Genomic DNA, 21002 nt, shown 5'->3' with positions numbered 1-21002 from the left:
TTTTCCTGCTTCCACTTTTTCACAGACACCGAACCCGAGTGGACCTCCTCCTTCTCCTCCACCTCCTCCTCTTGCTCCTCCTCCTCCTCCTCAGTATCAGCACCATCCGGACATCCTTCCGTACCTCCATCACCTCCTCTTCCCCATGGATGTAAAGGCTGCAAGTTCCGAGAAGTCTCAGCTGATCCACGACAAGAGCCACAGGACGTACTGTGAGCGCGTGCACAGGTGGGACACACACACGCGCGCACGCACGCACACACACGCACACAAAAGTGCACGTTTGTTCTTCAATCCCGGCTATCATGCGGTAGAGTGTTTTATGCCAATGAGCAAATTCATTTCCACGCATGGCTCGCTCGTGGACAGCCTGCGTGACAAATGGCGCGCAGGTCCTCGTGCATGGACACTTCACTGAGCAAAGCTGCCTCCGCGCGTGCACATGTCGTCTGCTTGCACCCAACAAAAATAGCAATTTCAAAAGAAAAAATAAGCATATTTGCATTACCTGTGAAGGAAAATTACAAAATCATTTATTAAGAAGGAAAAGGGAAAAGACCTTGCTTGTATTTAGTGTGATTTATGGCAAATAGATGATAAATTATAGATTATAGGTTATAGATTATAGACATGTCACTCATTAGGCACTCAGAAGATCATTTTTAAATCTTGTCCAACACAAAATATTATCTTCATCTCTGCAGTGCCGTCGCACAACCACTGCAAAGTACACAAAGTACACAATCATAATAAATAATGAAATGAATATTCCCCTTCAAAGTCAGCATTGATGTCAGATGATGTTATATTATATATTATATTATCTATTATTACGTTTATTATTATTATGTGATTTTCATAAAGTTGCGGCCTAAAAAAACTAACATTTCACTATGATTTATTGAAACGTCATCGGAAAATGGCGCAAATAGATTTTTTGTGTTAAAGGTGAAAATATGAATTTAATGTTTATTATTTTATTGTAAATGTTAAATAATAACGCCCACATTTTTATATATTTTCAAGTTGTAAATGATAAATAAATGTATTTTTTTATAATTATGGGCCTAAATCAAAATAATTTTATTCCACCTGCGTGATTAATATCCTGTAGGTTTCCTTTAAAAAAAAACGAGTTTGGGACAGCGTGTGCGTGTGGGCATATGGTTCAACATTTGGGATTTCATGCATCATTTGTGACGTGCGTGGCGCGTGCACGTGATTACGGTTTGCCTTCAGGTTTTTTTCCTGCAGCTGGGAGTGCATGTTGTTGTTGTTGTTGTTTTTATTATATTATTATCACGAGCTTATTATTGGTACCCTTTACCGGCGTTTGTTGCATGATTCTAATGTCCAGAATGCACCTGAAGGCACCACCGCATATATGCCTATAGGCCAGTCACATTAGGCATATGTTCATGTCAGAATACAGTGAAATCATTCATTGTGTTTTCTTCATATTGGCTTGTAGCAGCCATCAAACCAACTCGTTAGTACTGCTTTGTAGTACAGTAGTTGTGCAGTATCAGTATCAGTATTCCCCGCTTATTTGGTTCCAGACCTGAATTCACTAAAATAAATAAAAGGAATATTTCCATCGTCAGTTGGGATGTAAGTCTTTTTGTGATAATATAATTATAATAATATATTTAGGACATATTTCTAAAACAACATATCAATATTCAGTATTTTGTCATGTGTAAAAGAGTACATCTATCCCAATCACTATTTTTCAAATTATTTGAGGCGTACCTCTCTGAAAAACCAAGTCCAGGGCGCTACTGCTGGATGCTGTCTCTGTATTCATTTATGAACACATGTCTTTCACTTCTTTCTAAAGCTATACAAAGAGCTAAAAACAGACAGCTAAGACTACACGTAATGGAATGCTCCTCTTCCGCATAAGGATTGTGAGTGATGGCCAACATTCCCCCCAAAAGTGCACATTTCCTTGAAAGCAATTTAGCTGATCCGGAAATAAAAAAAAATATATAATAATATAATAATATGGATATTTGTGCTTTTATCAGAAAGTAACTATAAGGCCTCAAACAGTATTTATGCGTGTGTGTGAGATCCTGGTCCCAGTGGTGTCATTGAACACAATCTCTTTTTCCACTCTGCTGCTTTTCCTCACGCAGTGGACACCATCCTCCCCTCTGTGTGTGTGTGTGTGTGTGTGCGCGTGATAAAGCGTTATCGTAGACAGCGTCTATACACATGAAGCGTGTGACATGAAATGTGTGTGTGTGTGTGGTTATCTCAAGTGAGTCCAAATTAGGTTTCTTCCACCTCGTTAGACACATCATTGGAGAAAGACCGCCCCCCAGACACCCCCCCCCCCGCCCACATGGTATCTGTGTGTGTGTGTTTGTGTGAGAGAGAGAGAGGGAGAGAGGGAGAGAGAGAGAGACGCTCCAAGGATGGTTTTCATTCTTAGCATCAGCTTGTTAACTCAAAATGTCTGATTATGTGACAGCTTCACTTCTTAGTACAATTGTGTCACATTTAGGGATGTCAAAATGTGTCTGAAAACATAGCCGATACACTTCTAAAGCCACGGTTTGACCCTGGAACGGACTATTTATGTTTCCTATGGGTATAAAGGCTTCCTATCATCAATGTTCTTCAGTGCCTCACTGACCTTTGCCCACCTCTAGCTCCTTTCCAGACCCTGCTGAGCAGTTCCCGGACTTCCCCTTTAAGAATGGCGGCATGTCGGGGGCCATGGAGCTTCAACGCGCCGTGGGCGTCCACTGCCACCGCGCCAAGGCCTCGCCGCGTGAGGACGGCGTGGACAAGCTCCTGGCCAAGAAGAAACTTTACATCGCCTCAGCCGTGTGCCTGGTCTTCATGATAGGAGAGGTCGTAGGTAACGTCGGCGGTTCCACAGACCACCTCGGGAAGGAGAAGAAGCAGAGCTGACCTCCACCCGTGTCTCCACACAGGGGGCTACCTGGCCCACAGCCTGGCCATCATGACGGACGCGGCTCACCTGCTGACCGACTTTGGCAGCATGATGGTCAGCATCTTCTCCCTCTGGATCTCCTCCCGCCCGCCCACCAAGACCATGAACTTTGGCTGGCACAGATCAGGTGAGACCCCCACAATAGAGTACAGTCATTCCTCGTTTATAGCGGGTGAATTTCATCAAAGTAGCGTTGGATAGAAATAAAATTCTAAATACATTTTTATCATTATTAGAGCCCTCTAGATATGACATAGCAGCCCTATAGTCCCTGTTAGCCAATACCATCCAAGAAAATAAGCCATTCCAAACCTAAATAAGACATATGGTGTGTGTTGCAATAAATGTTGTCTGGACAGGATGTGACATCGTGGGTACCTAATGAAATGTCCTTGCTGTGCGCCCGCAGAGATCCTGGGGGCCTTCCTGTCCGTCATGTCCATCTGGATGGTAACGGGGGTTCTGGTCTACCTGGCCATCGAGAGGATCGTGCGCGACGACTACGAGATCGAGGGTCACGTGATGCTGGTCACCTCCGCCTTTGCCGTGGTCGTCAACATCGTGTGAGTTAAAGAGCCAGGCAAGGATTGCGGGCGGCCATTTTTATTTGGGAAATGACAAAGCCCACTTTGTCCGCAGCATGGCGTACATCCTCCATCACTCCACCACCTTCCACGCTCATGGCCGCGGCTACCGGCACATCGACGAGGACGCCGCTCAGAGTCCCGCCTCTCATGGCCACGCCCACACGCTCCTGGGCGCCCACGGCAACACCAGCGTGCGCGCCGCCTTCATCCACGTGGTCGGTGACCTGCTGCAGAGCGTCGGCGTCATGGTGGCGGCCATCATCATCTACTTCCGGGTCAGACGGTCCTCGAAAGCAGCCGGGCTTGGACGCTTCTGATTGATAACAATAACATACTTAACAATAACAATAACAATAACATACTTCCTGAATAGAAGTATTTTTATTATACAAGAAAATGATTCTAATCTCATTTAGCATTGAAGTAAATGATGACAATAATAACATTGCTGGAATTAAAATGCTACCACTTTTATACAGGAAATGCAAAAAATATGCTAATACGCTAATAATATAAAATGCTAATATGATACAGGAAACATGATGTTGATGTCTCCCTCCCCCCCGCAGCCCGAGTACAAAGTGGCGGACCCCATCTGCACCTTCCTGTTCTCCGTCTTCGTCCTGTGCACCACCATCACCATCCTCAGGGACGTCTTCCGCATTCTCATGGAAGGTGGCCATCTTGGAAACACACGGAAGCTCGCGTGCGGCCTGGGAAGAAGTCAGACTCACTCGTGTCGGTTTGCCTGCAGGTTCACCGAAAGGAATCGAGTTCAATTCCGTCAAGGAGGTCCTGATGTCCGTGAAGGCCGTCAGGTCCGCTCACTCGCTGCACCTCTGGGCTCTCACGCTGGGCCAGATGCTGGTCTCCGTCCACCTCGCTGTCGGTAAACATCACCTCAGCAAGCATCAGCGGCAGACGGACAGCGGGGGTGCCCAAAGTCACGGCTCTTTTTGGATCGGCATATATGTCCGTTCAACTTTGGACACCCCTGGTCGAGTCTACCTCCGTTTTTGTGTATTCATTTGTAACAAAAGGTGACACAATTGAGCAGTTTACAAAAAGTGTAATGGTACAGCTGCTACGGGTTCTTTTTTGTTCAATTAATTTATTCCGCACAAAAATAATTAAATGAACAATGTATTTTTTCCATGATCCCCCCCATCCTTTCATTTTTCAGTATGAAAAGTGGTAAGAAATACTGACCATGTGACTCCGCCTCCCCAGACTCGGATGCCGACACGCAGTCGGTCCTGCAGGAAGCCGGCGAGCTTCTCCACACCAAGTTTGGCTTCCACAGCGTCACCATCCAGGTGGAGCGCTACTCGGACGACATGAGGCACTGCCGCCTCTGCCAGGACCCCTGCGACTGACACGCCCCCCACGTTGCCACGCCCCCACCCCGGGAAGAGCGCAGGAGGCGCCCGGCCCGGAGCGTCCACCAACATTCCCCTCAAAAACCAAAAAGAGAAGCATTCACGTCACGTGGGAGGCGCCGGTCCACCTTAAGTGCCACACCCGGCCCGATCTCATCATACCACCTTACATGAAGCCACGCCCCTTCATGATGGAGTCATGGATGCCGAACATGTGGTGCGTGTGATGAAGTGGGTCCAGCCAGGCGAAGTCACTGCCGAAGGCGTCCTCGGGACGACAGACAAGCTCACTGCCGTCTTTGAAGCTCCTCATCATGATGGTCGAGTCCATGGAGAAGGGCTGCATCTCCTGAACAAAAACACACTGATGGATCACCAAAGACACAGCTCGGCCATTTGACATTCGACACACACACTGGCCACTTCATTAGGAACACCTTCTGACGAGCTCGGTGGCAGAGATGCTGCCAAGTCGGGTGTCCGGTGTGTGTGACGAAGAAAAGCCTCGGATGCTCCGTGATGCCGTTTGTCCACAAGTGCAATTGAAGCTTGCAGTCGGTGTTTGTTGTGCCGTGTGGCAGCATGTTGGTGTGGTGGTGCCGCATGGCAGCATGTTGGTGTGGCGGTGCCGCATGGCAGCATGTTGGTGTGACGGTGCCGCATGGCAGCATGTTGGTGTGGCGGTGCCGTGTGGCAGCATGTTGGTGTGGTGGTGCCGCGTGGCAGCATGTTGGTGTGGTGGCGCCGTGTGGCAGCATGTTGGTGTGATGGTGCCGTGTGGCAGCATGTTGGTGTGGTGGTGCCGTCTTTCTGTGTTGGGGATCACGTGGTCGTCACAGCTGAACGCATGACCCGATGGAGTCCATCTTCATCATCATCATGGTAATTGTGGAATATCATTGAGATATAATAATAATAATATAATAATAAGACACTTTAGGATACAAGTACCAGTGTACATACACAGAAAAATAGCAAATATGTATTTTTTTAATTGGTCAAATAAATGTTTTTATTCCTATTGATTGGTATTGGACCTCAAAATAGTCTGAAAAGGATTTTTAGCACGATATAAAAAAGTACCAAATTCATACTATATAAGAAAATAAAGTTGTCATTTTTGTGGTTGAGGAAATAAATATTATAATTATATTAACTCAAAATATTATGAGAAGAAATTTTAAAGTTCAACAAAAATGGAAAAAGCAGAATAAAGTCAAAATATGAAGTCAATCCATCCTCTACGAGGTGGGTCGTGGGCGGATGCTGGAGCCTATGGAAGTGGCCTTTGCATCCTGTCACCTTTTACTATGGCTGGAAAAGGTGTGTACCCCCCCGGTCATCATCATCATCATCAATGGGAATTTGTTTTGCAATACCACTTCCTGTTTGCAACCTCAATTCCGGTTCATGTCATTTGGGAGACATTCACTTCAGTTGGGATTCGTGCACGCGCCCGTCCTGTTGTAAAGTCGTCCACATCACCCCCATCTTCCGTGTGCGTGGAACAAGAAGTGAAACCACTCTGAAGGATGGCGTGTAGATCCTCGGCTGCTTGTGGTCCAAGTGCTTGCATGCTTGTCCGCTGTGAGTGTTTATCGTGCTGTAGCGCCAAGCGGAGGAGGAACCTTGCGTAAATATTGGGAATGTCACAATGAGCAATGTGTGCTTTTCCATGTCTGAGAATGCTCCGTGTTTCTTGTCGTCTGTGGAAATATTCAAACGCTGTCTTTGTGTGATGTTACGTGACTTTTTTGTAAACTTGCAAATAAAAGATGGTGGACTGACTCGGAATCGGTCGACTTAAATAATGAGCCGTGTGCCGCTTATCCTCACTGGGGTCGCGGGTATGCCGGAGCCTATCCCAGCTCTTCGGGCGAGAAGCGGGGTACACCCTGGACTGGTGGCCAGCCAATCACAGGGCAGGATAAATGATGGATTTGGGATAAACATTACTGTTCAATTCCGTCATCTTTATTTATTCATTTCATCAACTACAAATAACATCTCTCCAAAAGAAGAAAGGTTCTGTACACAAGGTAGGTGTTGTACATTGTACACATATTTATGAGCTCATGATGTATTCCTGTTGACCGAGTGTGACAGCGTTACGTTCACTGACGGCTACAAACACACCGTGAATCATTGGTAACATCAGCATTGAAGGACCGCTGTTAAAAAAAAGATTAAAAAAAGATCAAATTCAGTTTTTCTGCAGCCGTGGCCTGACTTGATGAAAAGAATAATCAACTTCCAGTTTTAACATCAGAATCCCACAAAAACAAATGTCTCTCCTTGAGTTGATTGTAAAGTCCTCCTCCAGCTAGCATGCCCATGCTAACAGCGGGGGTCACGCAGGGGCGTCCTTGCAGGGGCGGTGACGGGCATCAAACTGGGCCCGGGACTTGCGGATGGCGGCGTTGATATCGGGGCTGTTGATGTGCCTCAGACAGTTGAGGCGGATCAAACCGCTCTGGCCCGCCGACGCCAGCCAGGTGTGGCAGCTCATGTTGGGGCTCAGACGCACCTGAGGGGGACAGGGGGAACGGGGGGTCGTCATTGGCGTGGTAGCTGATTGATGACCGATACGCACCGTGTGGACATTTCTTCCAAACAAGAGAGAAAATGTGCTAAAGCTAACTAAAGGCTAACTTGAACTGTTTCCATGGTGACCAAGCAAGAAGCACCTAGATGGACATTCAGTTCATCGTCCGTGCACCCCCCCCTTCCAACCCCCACCCCCACCCCCACCTGCTGTGTAAGCATGAAGGTTCATTCATTCATTCATTTTCTACCGCTTTTTCCTCACGAGGGTCGCGGGGGTGCTGGAGCCTATCCCAGCTGTCTTTGGGCGAGAGGCGGGGTACACCCTGGACTGGTGGCCAGCCAATCACAGGGCACATATAGACAAACAACCATTCACACTCACATTCATACCTATGGACAATTTGGAGTGACCTAACCTAGCATGTTTTTGGAATGTGGGAGGAAACCGGAGTACCCGGAGAAAACCCACGCATGCACGGGGAGAACATGCAAACTCCACACAGAGATGGCCGAGGGTGGAATTGAGCCCTTGTTTCCTAGCTGTGAGGTCTGCGCGCTAACCACTAGACCGCCGTGCCGCTAAGCGTGAAGGTAATATGTAAAAAACAGCAAACTATAGATGTCATTTGTTGGATCGCCCTCAATAATAACAAACACTGATTGCCTCACCGCTGGAAATAAATCCACTGTCTCAACCCCCGACCCCCCCCCACCCTGACCCCCTCTTCCTCGCCAGCCAAAAAAGCCTAGAGTGTTTTGTCTCCCTTCAAAAATTAAACACTTCAGAGCCTCCGTGGCTGCTCTCCATCTGGCTAGCTTCTTCCACTGAGGGCGACATTTTTCTCATTTTACACATCATTACATCCACACCCCTTTATGGCCCCCGCCCCCGCCCTCACGCCAGGAGGAGGAGAGGCTCTCGGTCCATCACACCCCTCAGCATCATCACTCCTTGTGGATCTTATCAGCGTGTGTGTGTGTGTGTGTGTGTGTGTGTGTACCTTGTGCAGTGCGGCCAGCGGCATGTGGTCCATGTTGATCCTGCTCTTCAGCTCGCTGGCTTGCATTTGCTTCCACAGACGTCCCTTCCTGCCTAAAACCTGCAAGCACACCAAAACCAAAGTAAAGACACTTTGACGGCTTTTAGACAACAGAAGGTTGGGATTAAAAACTGCATTTGTTTGATTTGAAACATTGACGTGTGACAAACATATAAACCCTCAGGAAGGAGTATGGAGTAAATAAAGGACACGCCTCCTGCATTTGGTCTGAGTAAAAAATAGTCTCTTCCAGAAGGATCTCCTGTACCCACCATGTTGCTGTCGGTGTGATGAAGGTAGAACTTCTTCTCAGCCTCTCTGTAGGTCTCAAGCCCTCGAGGAGGAACCTTGCTGTCGCTTCCTCCCTCTGCCTCCTCATTGTTCTTCTCCACCGGCCCATCCTGCTCCTGCTCCTGCTCCTCTCCAGTGTCCTCATGAGGCTCCAGGGTGGTGAAGTAGATGGGCTGACAACACAGAGACAGGCATTAAATGACAGGCTTTAAATGCGGGTGATATTGTTATTATTATTTTAATGCTCAGAAGGCAAATGCAAAACAAGAAGGAGGGTAAGAACTTACAAATCTTCTGTCGATGGGCCGTTTGATGTACTGAAATGTGGAAATACTTGAAGGTAAGGCTGCGAAAATGACCTCACCCAACACGTCTGATGTCACCATACTGTTCAGCCAATCAGAGTAAGCGATGGACTGCAGGACAAACGGCAAAGCATCAGAAGAGAAGCGTTGGAAGACGAAGAGAAGTCCAAACTGGCGGCCCTCTGACGGCCAACCCCTACTGAGGTACTACTAAGGTACCACTAATAAGGTACCCCTACTAAGGTACTACTAAGGTGCCCCTACTAAGGTACTAATAAGGTTCCCCTACTAAGGTACCACTAATAAGGTGCCCCTACTAAGGTACTACTAAGGTGCCCCTACGAAGGTACTAATAAGGTTCTCCTACTAAGGTACCACTAATAAGGTGCCCCTACTAAGGTGCCCCTAATAAGGTACTAATAATGTTCCCCTACTAAGGTACTACTAAGGTGCCCCTACTAAGGTACTACTAAGGTACCCCGACTAAGGTTCTACTAAGGTACCCCGACTAAGGTTCTACTAATAAGGTGCTCCTACTAAGGTACTACTAAGTTACCACTAATAAAGTACCCCTACTAAGGTACTACTAAGGTGCCCCTACTAAGGTGCTGCTAAGATGCCCCTAACGTACCCCAACTAAGGTACTACTAAAGTACCCCTACTAAGGTACTACTAAGGTAGCCCCACTAAGGTGCCCCTACTAAGGTAACCCCACTAAGGTGCCCCCACTAAGGTACTACTAAGGTACCCCTAGGGTACCCCTACTAAGGTACCACTAAGGTACCCCAACTAAGGTACTCCCACTAAGGTACCACTAAGGTACCCCTACTAATGTACCCCCACTAAGGTACTCCCACTAAGGTACTACTAAGGTACCCCTACTAATGTACCCCCACTAAGGTACCACTAAGGTGTCCCTACTAACGTACCCCCACTAAGGTACCAGGTTAAGGTTGTTCAAGAAGTAGAACTAGAGAGCTGCTGCTGAGCTAGAAATAGACTCACCCACATTGTGGTCATCCTGGGGACTGCAAAGTAGGCGCGCATCTTGTGGTCAACGTAATGCACTCCTTGGGAGAAGGTTCTGGAGAAGACCAGGATGTGATGAGACCTCGACGATACCGTGCACATACCGAGTAGTACCGTGTCTTACGCTGCGTAGGCGCTCTCCTGGGCCGAAAGGAGTCCTGCTGAATTTATGGGCCAGTAGATCTCATTGGGCACAGAGCGTTTCTGGACCGTGACTGGCCCGTAAAGCCTCCTCAGGTCCCACGTCTTCAAGAGGCGGTCCTCCCCCGCAGTCGCTAAAAGATCTCTTCAGAGGAAGAGGGGAAGTACATCATCACCTACGTGTCAAGGCCCTCCTCAAACTGCTACGTACTGCTATTTATTTCCCTTTTCTGTGCATTCTAGCGTGAGAAAAGGAGTTAATAGGAGCTAGCTAACAAAGCATGTCATGGGAAATACCTATTTTGGTTATGCTAATGGTTGAATTCACCTTGAAAGGAGAATTCAAGAAGGAGTAGGAAGAAGCGCCGCGTATTGAATCCCACCCATCATCCACTTTGTATCAATTTCCGTACATTAGTTCAATATTCAACAGACTTAATGATGATGTAATACAGTAATAATAACTGATGAAGTAGTTGTCACGCCTTGCTGTGACACCACTCTCCTGCTCCATGGGAGCTGCCTAATGGTTTCTCTTTGGTCGTTTTGCTTTTTGTTTCCTCCTTGCTCATGGTTTCCTTCGCTCTCCTCAGACACTGGTCTGCCCTGCGCTGATGCAGTCTTGCGACGGTCCGTTCAACGCAGCAGCTTTCATCGTTATTTGTAATTCTGGAAGAAGACTCTACCTGTTGGCATGACAGAAAGCCAGAGCGCGCACGGCGTGGTCGTGAGCCAGGAAGCATTTGTATGGCAGCAAGGTGACGGAGTCATGTGACCCCTGAACACGCAACAACGCCGACTTTGTGTTCAGGTCCCAAAGACCCACAACACCTTTAAGGAAGAAACAGACGCATTAGACCAGCAACACACACACACTCAATACTGAAAGAAGAAAAGCGGACGGCACCATCATAGAACCCGACGGCGATGACGTCGTGCGGTTGAACGGGCAGCCAATCCATGGACAGAACTTGCCCACTCTCATCCAGACGAAGTAATTTCAAGGAGCCCAGCTTAAGTCTGAGAACAGGATCTGGCTGTGTATGTGTGTGTGTGTGGGGGGGGTAAGCAAACGTTGACTTGAAGACCTTCAAGGACAGCACGAACGTCTCAAGAGCGAAGACCCCCACCTTGTAAATGGACCCACGCTGGTCGCTGTCACCTGCAAAGTAACATTTAGTGACGTTAGCGTCATGGCCGACTACCTCGTTGGCTGCTAACACATGTAGGCTAAAGATGCTAAGTGTCAGCTCAAATTATCACACCACCTTTTACGTGTCTTTCAAGAGAACCAATGTAAACCCCGGGGAGGGGTCCCGGTGAACAGGGGTCACCTCTTTGTTTCTCATCTGAGACGACTGGTTGAAAGCAGATCAGACCAATGCCCCGATCCGTTCAACGAGAAGGCTAGCAGGCTCATGTTGGACTTCAGAGAACCTTGGTTGGTGGGCTGACCGTTCTCTCCAGTGCAGGCATTGCTATTGCTGTACTTAGTCTGAGCAACAACCAAATGTCCTGCTTCAGCCCCTTGTGGCACAACCTGGTACTACAAGATGCTTTTTTCCATCACCTCCGTTATAAAAATCCAAGAAGTCCAGTGCTGGTACTCTCAGGTCTGAAAAGAACCCCTTAAGGTTTATACGCTCATACAACGTTTTAAGTGAAAACAGAAAAAGCGTGTTGTGGATAACAGGAAGTGAGCCATGATTGACAGGATGGAAAGATGAGCCGTGTCGCGTTCGTGGCTTCCAGCGCCAACAACCGGCCCTGCGATGCATCTTCTTTGTCATTTCAATTATAGATCCTTGTCTCACATCTTTTGTCTTTTTAAACTCCCCTGCCCCCCCCCCCCCCTTTGGTAGACACGTCGGCCCTCCGCCTCACCCTCGTTATCTCTTTCACACTCATCCCCTCATTCAGGAGACACCATCATTTACAATTATCTGAAGCCAACAAGATGCCATGTTAGAGCTCGGGGGGGGGGGGGGGGGGGGCAAAGGGGAGGGGGGGGCAAACGCATCTGCTTTAAGGACCTTCTCACATCCTCTGTCGGCTCCATAAAGCCAAGACCAGTAGCTGATGAGCATCATGTGACCACACTTGCTGACTAAGGAAGTGTTGGTTGTGTGGTTAAGGATGTGGCCTGTGTTCGATTCCCGGCTTAAGTATGCCCCCTTTGTGTCAACAGAAACATGTATGTTATTGGGACGGGGAAGGAAACCGGAGTACCCAGAGAAAACCCACGCACGTACGAGGAGAACATGCAAACGCCACATGAAGATGCCCAAGCGGAGATTCAAACCCAGGGCTCCTGGCTGTGTGGCCTATGCTAACCGCTCGGTTAGTCGACCGAATAAGAGTAAGTGAGCCATGTCGGACGTAAAAAAAAAACCTGCTGCTGATGCAGTGTCACAGTAAATGTGTTCCCTAAGGAAGGACCCTTAGTGAGGAGTGTGTTTGTAGTACATTGTAGTACTGGATGGTACATTGACAGTTAGAATACTTCTTCTGCGTCGCCTTTGTGTTCTACTTCATTTAATTTCATCATTTAGCCATTTTCATGCTTGGACATGCTTCATTTGGGCCAATAATAAGTACAATGTGCTCAGTCATGCATTTATTGGGACTACTAATAGGCTGTATTCAACTATGAGAGGACTGAAAAAAACTAATATTCAATCATAAATTAACAACTTGGCTAACTCCGCCTCCTACACAGTCCTCTTATATGTCTTTGTGGTGCGTTCAAGTGTGTCAGCAGAATGCAGTTGATTAGAAGCCTGACCTTTAAAAAAATGAACAAAAAACCCTTGTGACCTTTGCGCTGATGTGGACGTCCCAAACATGTGGAGGTATAAAAGGAGCCAAGCGTATGAATCCACCATAAAACCCTGGCTGAGGGTACTTCCTGCAGCTGTGTGTGCTTTAAAGAGTCTAGCTCATAACTTGCAGCTATGCTTGGATGCGGCGAGCTGATGGAGTCGCTCAATGACCCCCGCCGAGGAAATAAAATAGAAACTAAAGGCCGTGACGCCCTGGCTGCGAGGGGGAGGGGAGAAGGAAGTGGAACGTCAAGACTTTATCAGGCTTTTTATATACCCGCTGCTTCCTGGGGGGATCCAATGAGGGCCGCAAGGTGTACCAGTGGTTAGCATGTCGGCCACAACGTCAGGAGATCTCAAAGACCTGGGTTCAAATCCCTGCTTAACATCTCTCCCACATTCCACATTCCAAAAACCTGGTAACTCCACATTGTCCACAGCTATGAATGTGAGTGTGAATGGTTGTTGCCATTGATTGCCATTGGCTGCCAGTCCAGGGTGGACCCGCCTCCCGCCCAAAGACAGCTTGGATAGGCTGCCCTCTGCTGGCCAACAGATGTACAACAACATAATGTTGCCTATGTTGTTAATGAAAGTTTGATTTAAGTAAAAACTGCTTCCAAATATTCTTACCAGAAGGCTTACCCGGGAGGTTCTGGCTGGTGTTCAGAGCTTCAGGATGGGGCAGACTGTAGATGGTGACCACGGCAGTGGAGGTGGCCACTGCCAGAAGACCCAGTCTGGGCAGGAGAGGAGCCTTCAGGAGTTCATGACAACATGACCACAGTCCACACAAGGTCCACATCATTAAGTTCCATCTTCAATCGGTACCGTTACCTCTTTCCTGGTGGAGGGCATCTCCCAGGCCCCTGAGGGACACCACTTCAGGTTCCAGATGCAACCCTTGTCCAGGACCAGGCCGTAAGCCAGGCCGGGCTGTGAGGTGGGCCTGTAGGGGGAGTGGGGGGTGCACAGGGAAAGAACAGAAGAAGTGATTGGCTGTCTTTTATACAGCTGATAAGAATGGAGGACAACGGTCACCTGCTGTTGTACTCCAGCCTGCCCAGGTCCCACACCTGCACCAGGGCGGGTCCGGTGTAGTTTTTGTGGAGGTAGTGCTGGTCATCCATGTTTCTGTGGCAGGCCACAGCCAAGTACTGGGACACCACGGCCCCGTCGGGGGTTGGGCACCACTCCATGGCCCACACCGGCCCGCCTGCGTTCAGATGCATGTCCCAGTAGTCCTGGTGAGGAGGTCCTGCTTGGAACCTGAGGATCAGGACCGAATATGTAAATACCATGGAAACAAGAGTTGCATAGTGTAAGGTACATAAAAGATAAGGTAACATGGTTTTAAAAAACAGTTTAAAATGTATAAATATGGTTAGAGCATTTAAGAGTAGTAATAGTTCATGTCATACATATAAAATTCAGTTGTAAAAGAAAAAAAGACTCCCTACTATTTTTATATGTTTGTGTCTAAAATAACCAAACTTCCATTGTTGGCGTTTGGGTGTAATACCGCAAGGTCCACTAGGGGGTGTTAGCAGCGATGGTGGTATAGAGTAGGTGACAAAACGACAGAGGAAGAATAAATCCTGAGGGTAAATATACTACATCAAGTCATCGTGGATTGTCTTCCTTATTCTGTACCATAGGTTAGTATAAAGTTGAAATAATTTATGCAAACGACTGTAAAGAGTGTAGAAAGTTGCTAAAGTAAACAGCTGACTGCAAAGTGGTTTGTTATAAATGTTTTGTAGAGCATTTGAGCACATGTGAAATGGCTAACAGCTAATGCTAGCAGTCCTTAATGTATGTTACTGATAGTATTGTACTAAAGATATGTGAAATGTATACATTGGCTGTGGAAATTGTCACTAGATTGACATGTAAAGACAATGTCTTAACATCACAAATGTTTAGCTGTTCAAATGTTTGTTTAACCAATAATGCTGGAAACAAATGGCCAACTGTTGGTGTAGTCATCTTATGAGATCTGAAGTGTTGTTATTGTTCTGAGAGGAAGAATAAATCCTGAGGGTGAATATACGTCAAGTCATCGTGGATTGTCTTCCTTATTCTGTACCACAGGATTTTCAAGGCATAGAAAGCTCTAGAAAGCTTTCTGTGTGGGTTATTGCGTGTCGCTGCTCTATAGAAGTCCAATACAAGTCCAATACAAAGGGTCAAAAATAAGCACAGTCGGTCCCCTTTAAAACATGCATCTCCATATTTTGTGACTTTTTGTGGTCTGACCTGCCGAGTCTCTGCAGAGGCTCCTCCTCTTTGCAACCTTCCCTGGACACCCGGAAAGCAGCTGATTGGTGCTCCTGGGGGAGATAGGTCTCCACTTCACTGCACAGACGTTACGGGTCATTCACACAAGTCATTTATAACTGTGGAGGTTAAAGTTGAAAGGTGGCACCTTTGTGGCACCGGGGTCCAGGCCCTGGAGGAGGGGATCCACTCTGAGAACAGCCAGCTCTTGTGGTGCTCCTCACGGCTACAAAACAGATCACAGTCGCCCTCTAGAAGGTGGGAGAGCTGTTTTTTTCCGCAATAACTTACAATTTCTTGAAGGTGTGGAAGGCCTCCAAAATGGTCTTCATCATGCCGCCAGCCATTTTCTTCTCCAGTTTGGTGCCTGAGGCCTGCAGGAGAGAACATGAAGGTTCATTGTGGTGCAGGATCTCAGTCCTGCTCGTGTCAAGTCTACACTGAGAGAGACTGACGCTGCTGCTGTAGCTTCTTTTGTAGTTTGAATCCGAGTCTGCCGCCTCCACATCCTCGTCGTCATCCTCCTCCGCCGCCTCCTCCTCCTCTTCCTCCTCCTCATTGGCCACTTCCTCCTCCTCCATATCCGGAACAAAGTCTTGGTCATCTGCACCGTCACTGTCGGAGTACTTTCTCTTGCGACCTCTGCGCCCTTGAGATGACATTGCCACACGAGGGACGACAGGCGATCTCTTGTTAACTCATTCAAGACCAACTTCAGAGCAATTTTATGCCAAAAAAGATCATGAGGATGGAAGAAACATGACAGGACATGACATATGACACATGGCAGGAAGAAGGAAGTGGAAGAGCGTGGAGGTTCCAGCTAGTACCTTTTCCACCTTGAGAACTTATGTTCCTGCTTGCCACTTCTGCTGTTTTGGGAATGGAGTCGCTGCTGGCTTGGGGACCTTCAGCGGAATGACTGCTCTCCTCTTCAGCCATCGCGTGGAGGAACTTCATCGCCCTGGCAGCGTGGAACAAAACATTAGCTGCGGAGGACTGCGACCCGGGGGCCATTTTTGGGCCTTTTTTTTCACCCTTTTTGGTCTCTGACATATTCTAAAAATATAATGCTTCCATTAGGAGAGGAGATACATTGTTAGTTATTGGTCAACTATTACACAAAGGCTTTTCAACTTTCTCCTTCCAATATTATCACTTTATTCACACAATATTACAACTTTTTTCCCAACCTAACTGTCCAAACTTTATATTTTTATTATAATTTTAATATAGAATAAAAATATATATTTTTTTAATTTAATAATTAAACTCTATGCTACTAAAATGATGTTATTATGGTATTTTCCCACATAATATTAGGAGCTTATTATCATAAAATCTCAACTTTTTTCCTCATTAGTATACAACTTCCATCTCTTAATATTTTGACTTTATCCAGGTTAAATTACAGCTGTTTCTCCCCCAACTATTTCAATATCTTTACAATATTGCACGGAACAAACTACCTGACTCACTTTATGAGACTGAGAAGACTACAGTTTTTCTTGATTGTTTACACCCAATTTGTGAGGCCTGAGACCCAATGACCACAACATGTAACCAATGCACCAACTCCATGAACCAAGTCTGCTAAACTATAAGCACAATTCCTGCTTTACACTCAGACTGCAGATCTACAACACACGTTTTTCAAAACACTACACACAATTCTCTGAGTTTTGGCACAATTTTCATGAAGTAAACTTCTTGTTTTCACAAAGAACACAATGCCACTCAAAACAGTCAAATGAATATTCCTATTATTCACACTGACTCATCACATGGGTAAACACCTGGCACACATTTTTACAATTAGCGGTCTAACAATGAGGGAGGCTGGGCAAAGGGTCAGAAATCCACAAACACCCAATCCCCTTCTCCAAGCTATGGAAGATGCATGTGGAGAGATTCCAGCGGATGCTTTCCATGGCTGGATTGGCCATGCTAGCCAATATTTCCCCCGCTGCTTGGCCAGAGAAAACCTTGCATGTGATGTAGATGAGGTGCTGTGGCCTGACCCAAACAGAAGACGTGATGCAGCATAGGCTTTTGCCTTGTTATTGATTGATTTTTTGTTTATTATTTCTTGAACTGAAGCTGTATACATTTAGATGCAGACCGCTGTATGTGGAACTTTGTGTTGGCTGTGATGAACACTTCGTAGATTGTTTTTCTGTGAAAAATAAAAATATATATTTCTGTGTAATTTTGTGTTCTGAGTCAAAAAAATACCAAAAAACTATTCTAAAACATTTTGCAAGAAGTGTCACACTGAACACAAAAAGGCTCGAGTCATGATGAATATGATGTAATCCCAGTGTTTTACACTGAGCACATCAGTGTTCAACTGGTTCATATAAATGTTTGTTCATATAGTGGTTTGTGTGCCTCATTTGGAGACAAAACACCATTTTGAGAAGAATGAAGACTGTTTTGGATGTAAAGTTTCATTTTGCAGGAGAATTGAGGGGTTTTCAGAAATGTGTGACTGATTTTTGGATTTGTGTGTAGAGTTCTGAGAATATGAGGCATCCTTTCAGAAAATGTGTTTAAACAATCGAGAAAAACTGTAATATTTTGATTTATCCAGGTAAAATTACAGCTGTTTCTCCCCCAACTATTTCAATATCTTTACAATATTGCACGGAACAAACTACCTGACTCACTTTATGAGAATGAGACGACTAAATAACCCGCCATGGGGCCAAAGAAAGTGATGTAATAAGAAACAAAGCTAGGAAACATCAACTACAACTTCCATGCATTCTTCATTTATAATTATGTCAATTCAAAACTAGAATTATTCTCTCTAAAAATGTATATTTGGGATGATTATTAGTGATGACTGTATCTTTAAAAAGCAACCAAAAGGGGGCGCCAGTTTGCTGCTGTAGAAGTTTCTTGAGGGACCAAGCAAGACCAAAATCCAGGCAGCACGGGTGTCACGTGACTCACATTTTAGCAGCGCTCCTCCTGCGGCGTCCTCCTGGTTCCACCTCCTCGGGTACGTCTGGGCTCTTCTCACGTGCGACTGGCTCGGCCTTGACTACCTGCTTCTTCGTGTACTTCCTCTTAGGCTTTGGCGTCCCATTCGCCACGGAGTCCCCCGCCACAGGAGAGGCGTCGGTAACGTTAGCTTTAGCTGGAGTTTTGCTTGAAGGCGTCCCTTTTGCACCAGGGGTCTTTTTCGTTGACGTTTCCCCGTTAGACACCTGAGACACTGCTTCCTCGTTCACGCTCGGCTGGGGGACCTTCTTCGGCCGTCCTCGCTTGGCAGGCGTCTTTCGAGGCGTCGCCTCGTTTCCCAGCCTCTTTGTCTCAGCGTTTTTGTCATCACTTTGCGTCTCATGCGTGTCCGTGTCCCCGGTGTCATAGTCGGAATATTTGGGGTTTTTCCTGCGCTGCCGACCTTTGGAGGTGGGTGCCAAATCAAAGGAGGGCTTGGATGGCGTCTCTGGACCTGTAAGAGAAGTCACGCCATCGTTCTAATCATCTTCTGATTGGCTGTACAGGTGAGACTCAAAGAATCAAACCTGGGGGGTCATCAGCATCTGTCGGCGCCGTTTCTTTCATGATCTTGTCAGACGTCGCCACATGTGGAGAAGATATTTCTTCTCACTGGGGCTTTGTGATGCTCTGAAAAAAACGTTGTGAATTAGTAGAACATATTGGGTTGACAAATGTAACAAATGATACCTTCTGTGCATTCATGCCATATCAATATTGACTGATATAGTATTCTTTTATTTCAATGTCTTTCCGTGTCTCTTTTTACACAGAGCCAGAGTTTGTTTGGGATATAACTTTAAACCAGGGGTCTCAAACATGCGGCCCGTGGGCCAAATGTGGCCCACAGGACACTAGTTTGAGGCCCCCGCCTTGATATGAAAGTTTAATGTTAGTGCGGCCCGCGCAAGTTTGATATGGATGCTGTATGGTATCATGTACCCAGAAAAAATGATTACGTTTGATTAATGTTCATGTTAAAGGTTAAATAACTGTTAATAGTTATCCTCCCTATCCGTGTGGAAGTGGTAAGTTTTTGGCTATTTAAGTTTAAAGGAAATAACTTGAAGGCTACCGTTTAGGTCGCTAGCTCTCTAGTTTGCGAGTTAGCATGTGTCTCAAGACCCTGCAGTTGCGCAATATGTTGTAAATAAAAAGAGTATAAATGTGACTATAGTCGTGTTTTGTCATGTCTACAGGGCTCTAATAATGCTTTGTTCATTTTAATCTGAAAAAAATAATTTGTCTACCCACCAACTATATGTGGTTTCTTAAGTTTTTATTATTTGCCGTTTTATTATTATTATATTTATTCATTACTGGTTGATTGGTTTTCTTTATTCTTGATTTGTTTATTTATTTTTCATCTTATTTTGTGCAGAAAAATAAAAATTAAGATATTTGAGAACAGTTGAGTGTTTTATCAGAGCTTTTATTGTAGAAAATCGAAACCAAAGCAAAGTTTATTCATTTTTCTGTTTTTAATAAATGCGTTTTTTTGTTTTTGTTTTTTGAAAACCTGATGCGGCCCAGTCTCGCCCAGACCCTAACTCCAGTGGCCCCTAAGTAAAGTAAATTGAGTTTGAGCCCCCTGCTTTAAACGAACCACACTACGGTAAAGAGGATATTGCTTTGTCATGTGATCGGGCGAACAAACCAAACATGGTTGAACTATCTGACATTTCCACGCTTCCGTACGTCCTCTACTTAGTTATGTCGTCTACAAGATGTCATGTGCAGCTAATAAGAGTAAGATGGATACGTTCCTTTATTCGGCAGTACTTTTCAACAGCAAACACCCGCTAGTGATATTTATTTTTGTTTCGAAGTTGCACTCCATGCCGTCTCGTGCTGCTAGTAGGCTAACACCCCGCACGGCTAATGCTAACTAGACTGCAGACGCTGGCACGCCATGAAATAACTACATCTCGGATACTTTTGAAAGTGGCGCATAATCATAACTGACATCAGAAACGGCGAACATGGCAACACGGTTAAAAGCTCACCGTGTGAATCACCGACTACTCCTTTTTGGTGGCGAAGGCTGACAACCCGCGTACAGAGTCCACGATGATCGGATCCGGCCATGCAGGATCGAGTCCGCAAGCCGGTGAACTGACCTGTCTCGTGTGAACATCAAAAAGTCTTAAAAAACAACCCCATTTGTTTTTTTTCTGCCAAGAAATGCTACATTTCCGCTTGTCGGGAGAAATATGAAGCACTTGTTGGGGCTGAAACTCACGCTGCGCTTACATCAGTCGGCCATGTTAATGTTCCAGCCAAGCCGGCTCACATTGCCCCCTAACGGCATATGGGGGAACTGCGGTCGTTACCTGCTATGTGGCTGCTATATTAAGATTAAGGTTAAAATATGCCTTTATTCGTCCCTCAGTGGGGAAATTTGTATTGCACAGCAGCAAGAGTACAGAGTCAGTTAAGCAGTACAAAATACACAATATAGAAAAATAAACAATATAAACAACCCAAGTATTAACAAAATCAACAGTTTTTCCCAGAGTTATATACAATACAGTATGTAGATAATATGAAAAGAGATGAGATATATGACCAGTCTATACACTGAGATCTTGCTAATGAGTTAAT

General features: G+C 46.0%; 2 protein-coding genes across 4 annotated transcripts; one reads left to right on the top strand and one right to left on the bottom strand.

Annotated features, from left to right (window-relative positions):
* On the top strand, positions 1–6712 carry slc30a2 (solute carrier family 30 member 2). Its single transcript, XM_058076685.2, has 8 exons — positions 1–228; positions 2661–2872; positions 2949–3095; positions 3378–3531; positions 3608–3830; positions 4125–4230; positions 4310–4444; positions 4786–6712. Exons 1-8 carry the CDS (start codon positions 146–148, stop codon positions 4929–4931), a joined length of 1206 nt encoding a protein of 401 aa, XP_057932668.2. The 5' UTR covers positions 1–145; the 3' UTR covers positions 4932–6712.
* Positions 6713–6895: 183 nt separating this feature from the next.
* gtf3c2 (general transcription factor IIIC, polypeptide 2, beta) lies at positions 6896–20719 on the bottom strand. 3 transcript variants are annotated; one of them, XM_058089300.2, is made up of 21 exons: positions 20641–20719; positions 20405–20518; positions 18926–19028; positions 18348–18852; positions 16220–16353; positions 15845–16038; positions 15681–15763; positions 15538–15615; positions 15369–15467; positions 14151–14378; positions 13947–14058; positions 13743–13866; positions 11418–11449; positions 11195–11324; positions 10974–11118; positions 10271–10432; positions 10123–10201; positions 9100–9228; positions 8794–8985; positions 8483–8581; positions 6896–7461 (listed from the first exon to the last, which is right to left on the bottom strand). In XM_058089300.2, exons 3-21 carry the CDS (start codon positions 18963–18965, stop codon positions 7285–7287), a joined length of 2742 nt encoding a protein of 913 aa, XP_057945283.2. In that variant the 5' UTR covers positions 18966–19028; positions 20405–20518; positions 20641–20719; the 3' UTR covers positions 6896–7284. The 3 variants fall into 3 exon arrangements, with proteins under 3 accessions (XP_057945283.2, XP_057945273.2, XP_057945298.2); XM_058089290.2 differs by having other exon boundaries at positions 20405–20688; XM_058089315.2 differs by having other exon boundaries at positions 13755–13866; positions 20405–20688.
* Positions 20720–21002: the final 283 nt, after the last annotated feature.

The sequence above is a fragment of the Doryrhamphus excisus genome, linkage group LG11, assembly GCF_037039965.1.
Source record: "Doryrhamphus excisus strain RoL-2023G ecotype Guam linkage group LG11, RoL_Dexc_Guam_v1.1, whole genome shotgun sequence".
NCBI classification, from domain to species: domain Eukaryota; kingdom Metazoa; phylum Chordata; class Actinopteri; order Syngnathiformes; family Syngnathidae; genus Doryrhamphus; species Doryrhamphus excisus.
Note: the sequence above shows the minus strand (reverse complement) of the source record. Positions and strands in the feature narration are given on the sequence as shown.